Raw genomic sequence first — 13,306 nt, forward strand, 5'->3', positions numbered from 1 at the left:
GGCAACTGAGTGAGCTTGGCCACACATTGATGATACAGCAGGGGGTCTGAGAGTTTCCAGAAGTGTGGCCTGGATGGGTTCCCAGGTAACCAGAGGCTCTCTGAAAATTTACAGGACACAGTGTGCAGTCAGCTAGAAGCCTGTGAGTAGTACCAAAGGGATAGTTTTAAATCCACGCACGTCAGCAATGGCAGTCTGAGTTGGCCACCCCAATCCTGAGGGGAACACCCCGAGTCCACGGACTTAGCACCAAGTTCCCGCTACCCCCCCCCCCCCCCCCCCCCCCCCCCCCCCCAACCCCCGGTAGACACCCCTCAACAAGCCTCACAATTTTGTAGAATTTTTGAGAATTATTTTACCTTCTCGCTCAATTTGTGCTTGGGTGACTTCCGCCCAAGAGGGGCAGAGCATCGTGGAGGGGTGGAGCATGAATTGTCCAAGTGCTAATGATATTGAAATCCATGCAAACGATGTTTTTACATAGACCCACCAGCACGGGACACAATGTTCGATATCGCCACCAGTGAGGGACCAGAGCAGAGCATTGGAATGGGCGCCGGGCGCAAAATAAATATTTTCTCGTGTCATGAAGCAGAGAATCCAGCCCAGAACGATTAGTTTGGAGAAATTTATAATAAGGGGATGGAATTCATGGATTGGGAGCTGAGCAGAGGGGACATTACTCAGCACCTCGTTTGCATCATAATCTAATTCAGGGAATGTTTGATCATGAAACCAATACCATGAGACAGATGGATAATTTTTTCTTAGGTGTATGCCAATTGTTTTTTGAACTGGCTTCAAGATAGTGTTAAATAACTTTATGTGCTAATTGTATGCCAGTAAACATACTTTATATCATTGCAACATCTCGATTCACATTCTTATCTCATACCCAAAAATAAATAAAAACTTTCCGGAGAATATACACATTTTTATTTATAAAGTATTGCAGTGAAATTAAACCTCTTCTTCGAGATTCGTAATAATTGGGTTGGATTGGATTTTGTTTATTGTCACGTGTACAAAGTTACAGTGAAAAGTATTTTTCTGCAAGCAGCTCAACAGATCATTAGGTACATGAAAAGAAAAGAAAATACATAATAGGGTAGGGCAACATAAGGTACACAATGTGACTACATAAACACCGGCATCGGGTGAAGCATACAGGGGTGTAGTGTTAATCAGGTCAGTCCATAAGAGGGTCGTTTAGGACTCTGGTAGCAGCGAGGAAGAAGCTGTTTTTGAGTCTGTTCGTGCGTGTTCTCAGACTTCTGTATCTCCTGCCCGATGGAAGAAGTTGGAAGAGTGAGTATGCAGGGTGGGAAGTGTTTTTGATTATGCTGCCCGCTTTCCCCAGGCAACGGGAGGTGTAGATGGAGTCAATGGATGGGGGGCAGGTTTTTCTGATGGACTGGGCTGTGTTCATAACTCTCTGAAGTTTCTTGCGGTCTTTGGTCGAGCAGTTGCCATACCAGGCTGTGATGCAGCTGGATAGGATGCTTTCTATGGTGCATCTGTAAAAATTGGTAAGAGTTAATGTGGACATGCCGAATTTCCTTAGTTTCCTGAGGAAGTATAGGTGCTGTTGTGCTTTCTTGGTGGTAGCGTCAACGTGGGTGGACCAGGACAGATTGTTGGAGATGTGTACCCCTAGGAATTTGAAACTGCTAACCATCTCCACCTTGGTTGATGCTGACAGGGGTGTGTACAGTACTTTGCTTCCTGAAGTCAATGACCAGCTCTTTAGTTTTTCTGACATTGAGGGATAGATTGTTGTTGCTGCATCACTTCACTAAGTTCTCCATCTCCCTCCTGTATTGTGGCTCGTCATTATTCAAGATCCGGCCTACTATGGTTGTATCGTCAGCAAACTTGCAGATGGAATTGGTTTACATTGAAGACTTGCAGATATTTTTTGTGAACAAATACATTGCAATGGTTTTGCTTTCAAAATAATACATTCTGTTTAAATAATGTCTTTTACAACCTTTGGATGTTCCAAAGTGCCTTGCAGCCACTGAAGGTCTTTCAAAACAAAATCTATTTTTTTATATTCATTCAAATGATATTTCCACATCAAGATCATGTGTGGTTTGGAGAGGAAGATCCAAGTGGTGGTGTTCCCATGCGTCTTCTGCCTTTGTACTTGTAGATTGTAGCAGTCATGGGTTTGGAAGGTGATGCGTAAGGAGCCTTGATGACTTCCTGCAGGGCATCTTGTAAATCGGTGTTTATCAAATTTCTTTTCCTGGGACCCACTTTCGCGAATCGGGTGACTTTTGGGACCCATGCCAGCCAGCCTACCCGACCCACGCCGGCCAACTTTCGCCACACACACCACATCCATTTACCTTTAATGTGAATGGCGAGCCTGCATGGTCTTCACAATCTCACTCCAATCAGGTTCACAGGGGGAGAGGACAACGTGCATGTCAGATGCACAGTTCAGCCAGTTCCTTTTTGTTGCCTTCATCTTTGTAAACATGGAAAATCCAATCTCAAACACTTGTCGTCATCAAGGGCAATAGCAACAAAACACTTGTTTTACTCAGCACAGGATACTCCTGGGATATGCTGTTCCAGAATTCTGACAGCCTCATGGATTTTGGAGTGTTTTTAATATGCTGTCACAGGTCAGGTACAGCAGCTTCGTCCTTTCATTTGAAGTCAGCGGGAAGGTAATAACTGACTCTTCGGTCTCAACCTCAAAAAGGCATTTTTCACCCATCACTTCTCTTTCAAAATCTGACACTTTTCCTCTCATTTGCCAGTACTTCCCTACATCAAACACACGTGGACTTTGCATCCTTATTTGCATTGACAGAATTGACAAAACCAAACCCATTATCTCAATGCTGCTTTCTTCTCGAGTTAAGTTTCTTCCTCGTAGACTGTTAATCAGAGGCCTGGGAACTGCCAGTAGCACTGCTCTGTCCTGCCCTGGACTCTCCTAAGCAGCTCTTTTCAGCAGATTCAGATGTGCTATTCTGGCTAGTAGATAATCTTCTGGACGTCTCTTTCTTGTAACAATGATTCACCTTCACAATCCTCTTGCCTTGCTTGTTAGCAGCGAGAAAATGTAAGAAGCTCTCCTCCATGATTTGGCACCAAAAGCACCTACATACAATGCGCTTGACATCAGGTATACATGTGGGGCATGTGACCTACTCACTGCTGCTGCTTCTGGCTGGAAGACTGCACACAGCCTCATTTTGTTCTCATTTAAAAGCCAGGAGCGGCCGCCATTCTCAATGAAACAGACGGTAGTGCCTGTTGGGTGTTTTTCAAGTGATCCAAGACCACCGTGGGAATGCCATAACCAATTGCTCTGCGACCCTCCTGACACCTGCCCGTGACCCACCCGTAAGTCACAACCAGCACTTAATCCTGTTGTAGATAGTATACACTGCTGCTACTGTGTGTCGGTAGTAGGGGGAGTGAATGTTTGTGGAAAGAATTCCAATCAAGCAGATTGCTTTGTCCTAGATGGTGCCAAGCTTCTGGAGAGCTGTTGGAATTGCAATCGCCCAGGCAAGTGGAGAGTTCTCCATCACATTCCTGCCTTGCGGATGATTGACAGGCTTTGGGGAGGGCAGAAGGTGAGTTACTCGCTGCAGAATTCCCAGTCTCTGGCATGCTCTTCTAACCAAAGTTTTCATATGGCTAGTCAAGTTCTGTTTCCCATCAATGGTTACCCCTAGGATGTTGATAAGTGAGGGATTCAGCGATGGTAATACCATTAAATGTCGGGGGCGATGGTTTGATTCTCTCTTGCTGGAGGTGGTCATTGTCTAGCACTTGTGTGGTGCAAATATTACTTTCCACTTGTTAGTCCACACCTATTGTCCAGGTTTGGCTGCATTTGGACACAGACTGCTTCAGTATCTGAGGAGTTGTAAATGATGCTGGACCTTGTGCAATAAATCAGCAAATATTCCCTCTTCCTTATAATGGAAGAAAGGTCATTGATGAAACAACTGAAGATGGCTGGGCCTTGGATACTAACCTGGGGAAGTCCTGAAGTGATGCCCTGAAATTGAGATGTTTGACCTCCAAAAACCAACCATCTTCCTTTGTGTCAGGTATGAGTGCAACGGTCGGAGAGTTTTCCCCTTGATTCCCATGCCGCCAGTTTTGCTAGAGCCCCTTGACTGGGAAAATAGGGCTCTGACTCGGAACAAGTAATCAACTGCTAAGATCACCATCAGTTAGATTTTTGCGTTGTTAGCTCTGGTTAATATAAAGGTGCTACAGCATTCCAAACTAAATGATAAAGACTTATTTTGTTTTCCTGCAACGATTAGATTTTCATGGAAATTTTTTTTATTTTTTTAAAAACAGTGCAGGAGGTGATTTAGCCCATCGAGTCTACACCGTCCCCTGAAAGAGCACCCTACCCAAACCCACACCTCCACTCTATCCCTGTAATGCAGCAACCCACCTAACCTTTAAGACTCTAAGAGGCAATTTAGCAGGGACAATCCACCTAACCTGCACATCTTCAGACAGTTGGAGAAAATGTCAGTCGATATTAAAAAGGATTTGTTCTCGGGAAAAGTAAACTTCAATTGGGTGGCAATGGGTTTTAATGCTTTAACCCCATTTCCCCATTGCATAGAAAGAGAAGGAGGGCTGTGTGGGGTGGCAAATTGCCTTGGAATTGCATTGTCAACCACTGAATGATAGGTAGTTAGATTACAATATTCGCGCTGGACTCTGAACGTGCGGCTCCTTCACTGCTTGTAGTTCTCGATATGCTCCCGTGCAATAATCAGTCTTTGGATCTGAGCAGTGCCTTCATAGATCTGGTAGATTTTAGCATCTCTCATCAGTTTCTCCACAGGATATTCACTGTTGAACCTGTTGCCTCCGAAGATCTGGATGGCGTCACTAGCAACCTGATTGGCAATGTCGCCTGCAAAGGCCTTTGCTATGGAGGCATAGTAAGTGTTCCTCTGCCCTTGATCCACTTCCCAGGCCACTCTCTGGTAACTGAGCCGGGCAAATTCCACCTTCAGAGCCATTTCCGCCAGCAGGAAGGAGTGCCTGATGCTCTGCAAGCGACTTTCCAAAGGTTTTCCTTTCCAAAGCATATTTGGTAGCTTCATCCAACCTTCTTTGGCCAAACCCAACTACTCCAGCAGCGATCGGTGGTCTGGTCTTATTGAACGCTCCAATTGCAGTTTTGAAGCCAGCCCCCAATCAGGATTCCGGGAGAGTCAGCATCCACAATGAAGCCAGTGAAGAACTTGCCGGCAGAGGCTTTGGGATCTGGGTTCGAGCGGGCCAAGAGGAAAAACCAGTCAGCCTTGCCCCCGTTCGTAATCCACATCTTCTGACCGTTAATTATATACTTGTTGCCCTTTTTCTCTGCTCTGGTCTGATCCCAGCCACATCAGAACTGGCACCTGGTTCTGTTACACAATATGCACACATCAAGGGAGCCTCTGTCATTCGCCCCAAGTACTTCTTCTGCTGTTCTTCACTGCCTGCGAGGATGACTGGCATTTGCCCTAGTGAGTTGGCCTCAATTGCAGTCTGAATGCCGGTATAACCGTACGCTATTTCCTCAGTGATGAGACAGGACTCAAAGATGCCTCACCCCAATTCCACCGCGGGAATGTGTGTGTTCATCAGACTCAGCTCCCATGCTTGCTTGATAAATGGAACAGGATACTCCCCACTCCTGTCATACTCAGCAGCTGCAGGAACCACCTCCTCCCGAGCAAATTTCCGTGCTGTGGTCTGGAACTCATACTGCTCATCCGTGAGTTCAAAATTGAACCTGGGTGCTGCTTGGCTTGCCTTCAGTACAGCTGCTGAAGCCCTGCTGGTTGACCAAAATCGCAAACCAACTCGGACACTGGTCCTCAGCGCACACTCAGCCCGGAGCCATATTTTGAATTTGCATGCACATAATGTTGATGGATAAAGTATGTTTGCTATGTAAAATGCCCGATTGACGAAGAATCATAAAACGTAACTGAATAGTTTATTAATCTGCAATAGAAAGAACTGAAGTATGAAAGACATAGAACAAACATAATTCACAATTCTTCATGATTGACTTTGGTTCATTCCGCTTTGTGAAAAGGCCATTAGCAGGAAATGAAGGTCACTATTCTTTTTTATTTAATCTAATTAACTGCCAATATCTTCCATGTGGTCATCCAAACTCCAAATAGCACTTAAAATAGCTCATTAAAAACAACTAACAATCATGCCATGTCTAAAGCCACCATCAACCCCAGAGGGTTCCAGTTTCCTATTTTATAAGGGCAAGGAAAATGAAGTACTATCTGCACTTCACATTAGTTATCCCGTGACCCTTACCTACATTTTCACTCAGCAATTTGAATTTTAATCAAACCAAATCGAATAATTAGCATTTCAAACTGTTTTGAATGTGCTGAAAAAAAGCCAAAAAAAATGAATTCACAGAAAACACAAAAGAAAAAAAAAAGAGAAAAATTGCTACACAGTAAGTTATTTCAAACCAAATTGTATAAAAAACAATTGTTAGAACCAGCTGCACAGTTATATGTGAAGGAGATACTGTTGAGATAAAACGATCTCTCAATTTTAATTTTAGCATAGACTGAATTGCTAACTCTTAGGTATGACTGGCTTTAATCACTTAGAACATCATATATGTATAGATTAAAAGATGTAGGATTCACAGTATTTGTGTTGTAGTTCTCGCCATATTAATTAATGGGTTTTAGGAGGGACAAAAGTGAGCAAGAAAAATAGCCTTATTCATTGTGTATTCTAGCTTAAGCAAATTTATGCTTCAATGGATAATTAATTCATTAATTAATAATCACTTATTGTCACAAGTAGGCTTCAATGAAGTTACTGTGAAAAGCCCCTAGTCGCCATATACCGGCGCCAGTTCGGAGAGGCCGGTTCGGGAATTGAACCCGCGCTGCTGGCCTGGTTCTGCATTGCAAGCCAGCTGTTTAGCCCACTGTGCTAAACCAGCCCCAGTTATGATAAAAACATAACCTAGTATATTTATTACATAATGCTTGTAATCAATATATATTTTTAAATCACTGATAATCCATTTAAAATTATAATTTTTAAAGATTACCACTCAACAAATTTTCTGTTGGACAAAACTCGAATATCGAAAGTATTGACTGCAACCAAAACACAAACTAAAAATAAAGTCTGAGGACGCGACCTATCAGAAAAGTTTCTCAGTGTGGTAGTGAGCGGGAATTGCTGGGTGTGTCACACTGGCCGACCTGGCAAGGTTGTCACTGGCATCTTATGTTAATTCACGCCGGAAAAGACGGTCCCGCCAGCTGATTCACCTGGACTGCCCTCGGCAGCTCCCCGCGAACGAGGGTGAGTAGCTATTAAAATGATCCCGCAGAGAAAACTCCAGACAGCACTCAGCCATGCCATCGGCAGACCGGCCTCACGTTTCAGTGATGTCAACCTGGCCCAACTGTTGGATGTGATGAAATCCCCCGAGGGGGTCAGCCACAGGGCAGCCAGGGAGGCAGTGACAGCGGCCATCAGCGCAGGGAGTGTCACCAGGTGGACCACCACCCAGTGCCGCAAGACGCTCAATGACTCCGCCCGACCACATGGGTGAGTTGGCATCGGCCCCCTGGCACTGCCCCATCTGCCACTACCTCTGCCCCACGATGCATGAAGTGTGCGGCTCACAATTCTCTCTCTGTCCCCGCAGGAGACGGGCAAGGGTCCAGACAGGTGGCGGGATGACGGACATCAGAGTCCTCTTCCTCGATGAGGAATGGGCCCTGGGGGTGTCTCAGGACAGATCAGTCACCAACATCGACATTGGCCTTGGCCTGTGTATTGAGTCAGCTTCCACGTGGGCTTTTCTCCTGTGGCTCAACTCAGTACAAAGAGCAGCAGACACATCAACAATCTAAAGATGGTTTAATATTCTATAAGGTTGCTTTCATGTACATGAGAGATAAAACTTGGAAAGCTGCCAAGGTCCTTCTACAGAACAAAGGCACAAAATCATCAGATATACAACATTCAAAATCAATAGCCCGCCCCAGTTGAATGTGATCCAATCCCTGAAGCTGCGATGTTTAAACTCACCCAATAGAATCACAAGCAATCTTTAACCTTCACCCAATAGAATTGCAAGCAATGTTTAAACGTCACCCAATAGAACTGCATGAGTGGTGGTGTCCAAGGAGTTGCTCAGTCAGTGACGGCCATGGCGGAGTGCGTCGACAGCATCTCCCGGTTGCTGGAGCATATGACACAGGTGGACCTTCGCAAAGGCATGGCAGAGCATGTGCCAATGTCAAGTGGGCATTGCCGAGGTGCTCCACAGCATTTTCGAGTAACTGGGGGGCATGTCCTAGTCACAGGTGGACCTTGTCGAGGTGCTGCGGACCATGTCGCAGTCTCAGGTTTAAACTTCACCCAATAGAATTGCAAGCAACCCATGATTGATGCCAAGATCCTCATCCAGACAGCTATGTACAATCGCAACATCCTGTGCTGTTTGTTTGTGAGAAACAGAACAACAGAACCAGCACCCTGGATTGTTTCACTATTGATTACTTATTACTGCTATGTCCTAAAAATACATGTTTAATGGTTCATAATGATTACTCGGTACTCTTCCTATAATTCATCCTAATCCTTAATAAAGTAATTTATGTTAAACTAATCTAGTGGGATGCTAACTATTTACTGTTAAGAGGTATCATGGCTGAACCACCCCCTTCAGCCTGCGTCGCAGAGGTGAGTATCCACCACCCCACCCGATTGCCTATCAAACATGTTTTGTTCATGCAAGACTGACCACCTGTCCATTCGCCCTCAGGATCTTTATCCGCTGGTGCCGGCCAATTCGGAGGAGAGCTCCAAGGTGCCATCATCAAGGTATCATAGCTGTCGTCCCCACCCACCACCAGCGCAGAGACACACACCTCAGTGGGTGAAAACAGTGGACAGGCTTCTGGGCACAATCTGGTGAGCACCACAGAGTTGCTGATGCTCATCAGGTAGAGGCAGGAACGTCCGGGGGGACAGCAGTCGATAGTCTGCTGGACCCCAGTATAATGTTGAGCCTCTGGACCAGGTTATCCCAGGGCTGATGCAGGTACTAGGGTGCGGCCAGGATATTCAGAGGACACTGCTGGGTGGTGGCCACAGTGAAAAGTCTGGAGCACGACGTCAGCAGCATGAGGGTGGTGTCCAAGGAGTTGCTCAGTCAGTGACGGCCATAGCGGAGTGCCTCAACAGCATGTCCTGGTTGCTGGAGCATATGACACAGGTGGACCTTCGCAAAGGCATTTTGGAGCATGTGCCAATGTCAAGTGGGCATTGCCGAGGTGCTACAGAGCATTTCCGAGTAACTAGGGGGCATGTCCTAGTCACAGGTGGACCTTGTCGGGGTGCTGCGGACCATGTCGCAGTCTCAGATGGATATTGCTGAGGCGCTCAAGACCATGTCCCAGTCAGGTAATGGACGGAACCACATCCAATGAGAAGCGAGCAAGGATGAGGGCCTCCCTGGCCCTCGCCGCTGCTATCTGTCCCCCAGCCTCCGGCCTCCCACAGGTATTCCATCTCTTCTTCCCCCCACCCCCTGCTGGGTTCATACTCCATTACTTCCTGGTCGCGCTCCTCCTCCTCCATCTCCAATAGGTCGCCCCTCTGCTGTGCCAGATTGTGGTGGGCGCAGCAGACCACCCCAAAGTGGCGACCCTCCGGGGAGTGTACTGCAGTGCACCACCAGAGCGGTCAAGGCACTGGAACCACATTTTAAGAATCCAATGCACTGCTCAACAACAACCAGTGTGGCCACATGGGCCTCATTATATCAGGTCTCTGTCATGGTCACCATCCTCCGTACTGGCGTCATTAGCCAGGTCCTCCCCAAGAGCCAATCGGTGATCCCAGGGTGTCCTTCAAAGTCATCGAGGATCTCCGATTGCCCCAGAATGTAGCCGTCATGCACACTCCCTGGGAAGCGTACACACATGCATGATCTTCAGGTGGTGGTCACACATAAGTCGGACATCCAGGGAGTGGAACTCCATCCTGTTAATGAAGGGGGCACCCGGACCGCCCAGTGCGTACAAAGTGACATTGGTGCCATCAATTACCGCCTGGACCAGCGGCATCCTAGCCACGGCAGAAAATCCTGCTGCCATGCATCTTGATGGGCTTCGTCCAGGTCAAAGTTTGTATACACAGCTGCCCAGGCAAACAGGGCATCCATGACTGTACAGATGCACTGTGGGCTGTTGGCTGATAGATGCCTCCGAAGTCCCCGCTTGAGCCCTGGAATGAACCAGAGGCATAAAACGTTCAGGGCTGCGGTGACTTTGATGGCTACCTGCAGTGGGCATCCCTCTCCTCCACGTGAGCCACCTGCGGCACATGCTGTCCAACATAACTTCGAATGGCCAGCGACCCTTGTACACCTTAGGCCGTTGCCGGTCTCCCCTTCTGGGTCCCTCCCTGGCCTGATGGGCTGCCACCGCGAGCTTCTGGTGAGACCGCTGCCGCCGCCAACTCCGGCATCTGGCTGCCTGGATGAAGGCAGCTGCTGCGGGGTCCACAATATTATTCATCATGTGATATCTGTCATGAATTGGAGAGGGTGTGAGGCTGACAATCAGTTATGACTTCCACCCTGGTAGCCTCTAATCCCCCAAGCCTCCCCCACCCTCCCTGGCCTAATGGGCGACCGGGTCCTCAGGGTGTGGGGTGGGCCACTGCACATGGGCTGCCACCTCGGGCCGCTTGTGTTGGGATACACCACCCTGCACACGCATCCCCGGCCACCGCAGGAGCGCCTGAGCACTGGAACCCCGACCTCCGCTGGGAACTGCACTGGGAACTGGCTTGGGTACCCAACCCCGCCCACCCCCCTCGATCCACACACCCACCATCTGGTCATGGGGGTATCCCAGTGCTGCATCCCAGCTCTTGGGTGTTCGATTGTTGGTTGCTGCCCCTGTGGTGTTGAAGTCTCCAGTGTTCAGGTAAAGTGCCCAGGTCTCACAATCTGATTGATCTCACATCCGTCTGCGACGTCTACCCACGGTAACCCACTTGGGAGCTGTGAAGTGCTCACATTACAATCCAACGATGTGCAGGGTAGGTAAATTGACCATGCTAAATTACCCCTTAATTGGAAAAAAAATAATTGGGTACTTTATATTTATTAAGAAACAAGATTGGGGTTCTTCCCGTTAATGGGATGGAAGTTGGCCTTAATTGGTGCTTACTGGTTTCTCACCATGCCGCAACAGGATCTGGATCTCGCCAACGGGAACAGGCAAGTTAGATTGGAAACCGAACGGTGCCTGGTGCTGTTCCCGACTCTCCCGCGATCTAACCGGCTCGCTCAGATTTGCGCCTAGCACGGCCGTTAGATCATGCCCTCAGATCAATTTTCGGGCATAACAATTTTGAGAGACAAGTTGAATCCTAAGTGAAATGGTGTAAATAATTTCTGAGTGGTTCTGCTGGCCTCCTGTCAAATTATGTAAGGAGATGAGGAATTTCAAGACAAAATTCCTCACATTACCATTTGTTTAAAATCCCAAAGGGTTTATTAAGTATGTGCTCAAAAGTGACTATGTAATTAAATATCAGATTGTGTAAACTTGAGCTTTAGAACATCACTGAAAGATTAAAACTCAACATCAGTAGCTTCCACTGCATGGTGATCATTTCCTCTCTCCATATATTATATCATGAAAAAAGAAAATTATTTATTAGTCATTTTAGGAATCTTTTCAAAGGAAACTCAAAATTCTAGCCTATTCTCATCAAATGCCTTAAGAAATCAATGCTATCCACAACCATTTCAATTCCTTTGGAGATTGAAAAATATTCTAATACTACTAGTAATATTAATATATTATTAATAATAAGATGTGCAAGTCTAATATAATGACTATGCACTAAATTTTTAAAAAGTTATAAATGATACAACATGAACATTTATAGCAATGATATGTCCAGGAATTGGTTACTTTTTACTTTTGAAAGTAATGGTAGCCATTCAGGTGCACATTTTACAAGAGCAGCATAATTATTTATGCCTCCTGTAGCAACTGAATGTCTATTAATGTTCCAAAGTGAAGAAATGAAGTGGCTATCAAGTGAAATAGTTCAAGATTCCTACATACATTTAACACTTCTGGTTACAAAAATCTAATAAGATAATATATACATGCTGAATGTATATGTGGCAATTATAAAACCTCACCAGACTTGCACATATTATACCAGCCGTAGTGATAGATAAGAACTTAATATTCTGTAGTTCCATTTTATTGTCTTAATTACATTAAAATTGCAACTCGAGTCCAAAATATTATTTGGCTTTTTGGGAAAAACTAAACTGCCACAAAGACTCTAACTCATTTAATTTCTTAAGAATATTATGATGCTTCGACAGCACCGAGCATTTGCCACAACTAAACTAATGACATTTTAAATGTTCATGTGAACTACAGTCAATTTCCTTTTTAAAAATATAACCGCACGTCTAATCATTCATATTTATTTATTTTTCTCTTCTTAACAGAGGTTGTAACTTGAATTTATAACAGACAACATTGAAAAATAGTTAGATTGAATTGAGCAATAATTTATGCCTGTATCTTTAACTTAGAATTAAAATGAAAGATAATGGATCCCTTTACATGTGATCTCCCTCATCTTAAGTGTTAAACTGGCTCCAGCAGTGGTAAGGAGAGTAATAAAATGGGTATACACACTGTAAGGGGCAGACTTTGAAGACCACGTACCCCGATGATGGCGTTTAGCTCAGCCATGGTCACTTGCTTGGCCCGCTCCACTGCCTGCACCACTTGCTGTTGGTGCTGAAAGTGAATTTCAGAAAGCAAATAATGTCAGTTTAATTTGCATTCTGTAGAATTTCGTCCTTCTTAAACCTAAGAGTGAAAAACCTCATTGGTCAGTGCGATATGTAAGGTTCACAGAGCATATTCAACTGCTCAATCCAATCCCTTCTCTAGGAATGTTTATCACATGTAAAGCCTTAATCACGTAAATCTTTTCAACATTAAAGAATAGAAATTACAAAGCAGTTCGTTATGCAATTACAAAATTGCAATTTTTTTTGTTTAGGTAAAGAATGGACCCAATTATTAAGAGAATAAAACTGTGACTGGAATTCTCCGGCTGTTCCCTGGCGGCGGGATTCTTTGATCCCGCTGGCAGTGCAACCCCGCCCGTGGATTTTCCGACGGCATGGGATGGCTTCAATGGAAATTCCCATTGACAGTGGGTGGGAGCAGAGAATCCC

At 45.6% G+C, this 13,306-nt stretch overlaps 1 protein-coding gene and 1 pseudogene across 1 annotated transcript in view; both read right to left on the bottom strand.

Annotated features, from left to right (window-relative positions):
• The window catches only part of LOC119970380 (transducin-like enhancer protein 4), a 315,711-nt gene that overhangs the window by 158,832 nt on the left and 143,573 nt on the right, over positions 1–13,306 (bottom strand). Inside the window, 1 exon segment of the mRNA XM_038804901.1 lies at positions 12,786–12,860. Within this exon segment, the coding sequence (XP_038660829.1) occupies positions 12,786–12,860 (75 nt within the window).
• On the bottom strand, positions 4,737–8,885 carry LOC119970534 (annotated as a pseudogene).

This window comes from Scyliorhinus canicula, chromosome 8 (assembly GCF_902713615.1).
Source record: "Scyliorhinus canicula chromosome 8, sScyCan1.1, whole genome shotgun sequence".
In the NCBI taxonomy this organism is placed as follows: Eukaryota; Metazoa; Chordata; class Chondrichthyes; order Carcharhiniformes; family Scyliorhinidae; genus Scyliorhinus; species Scyliorhinus canicula.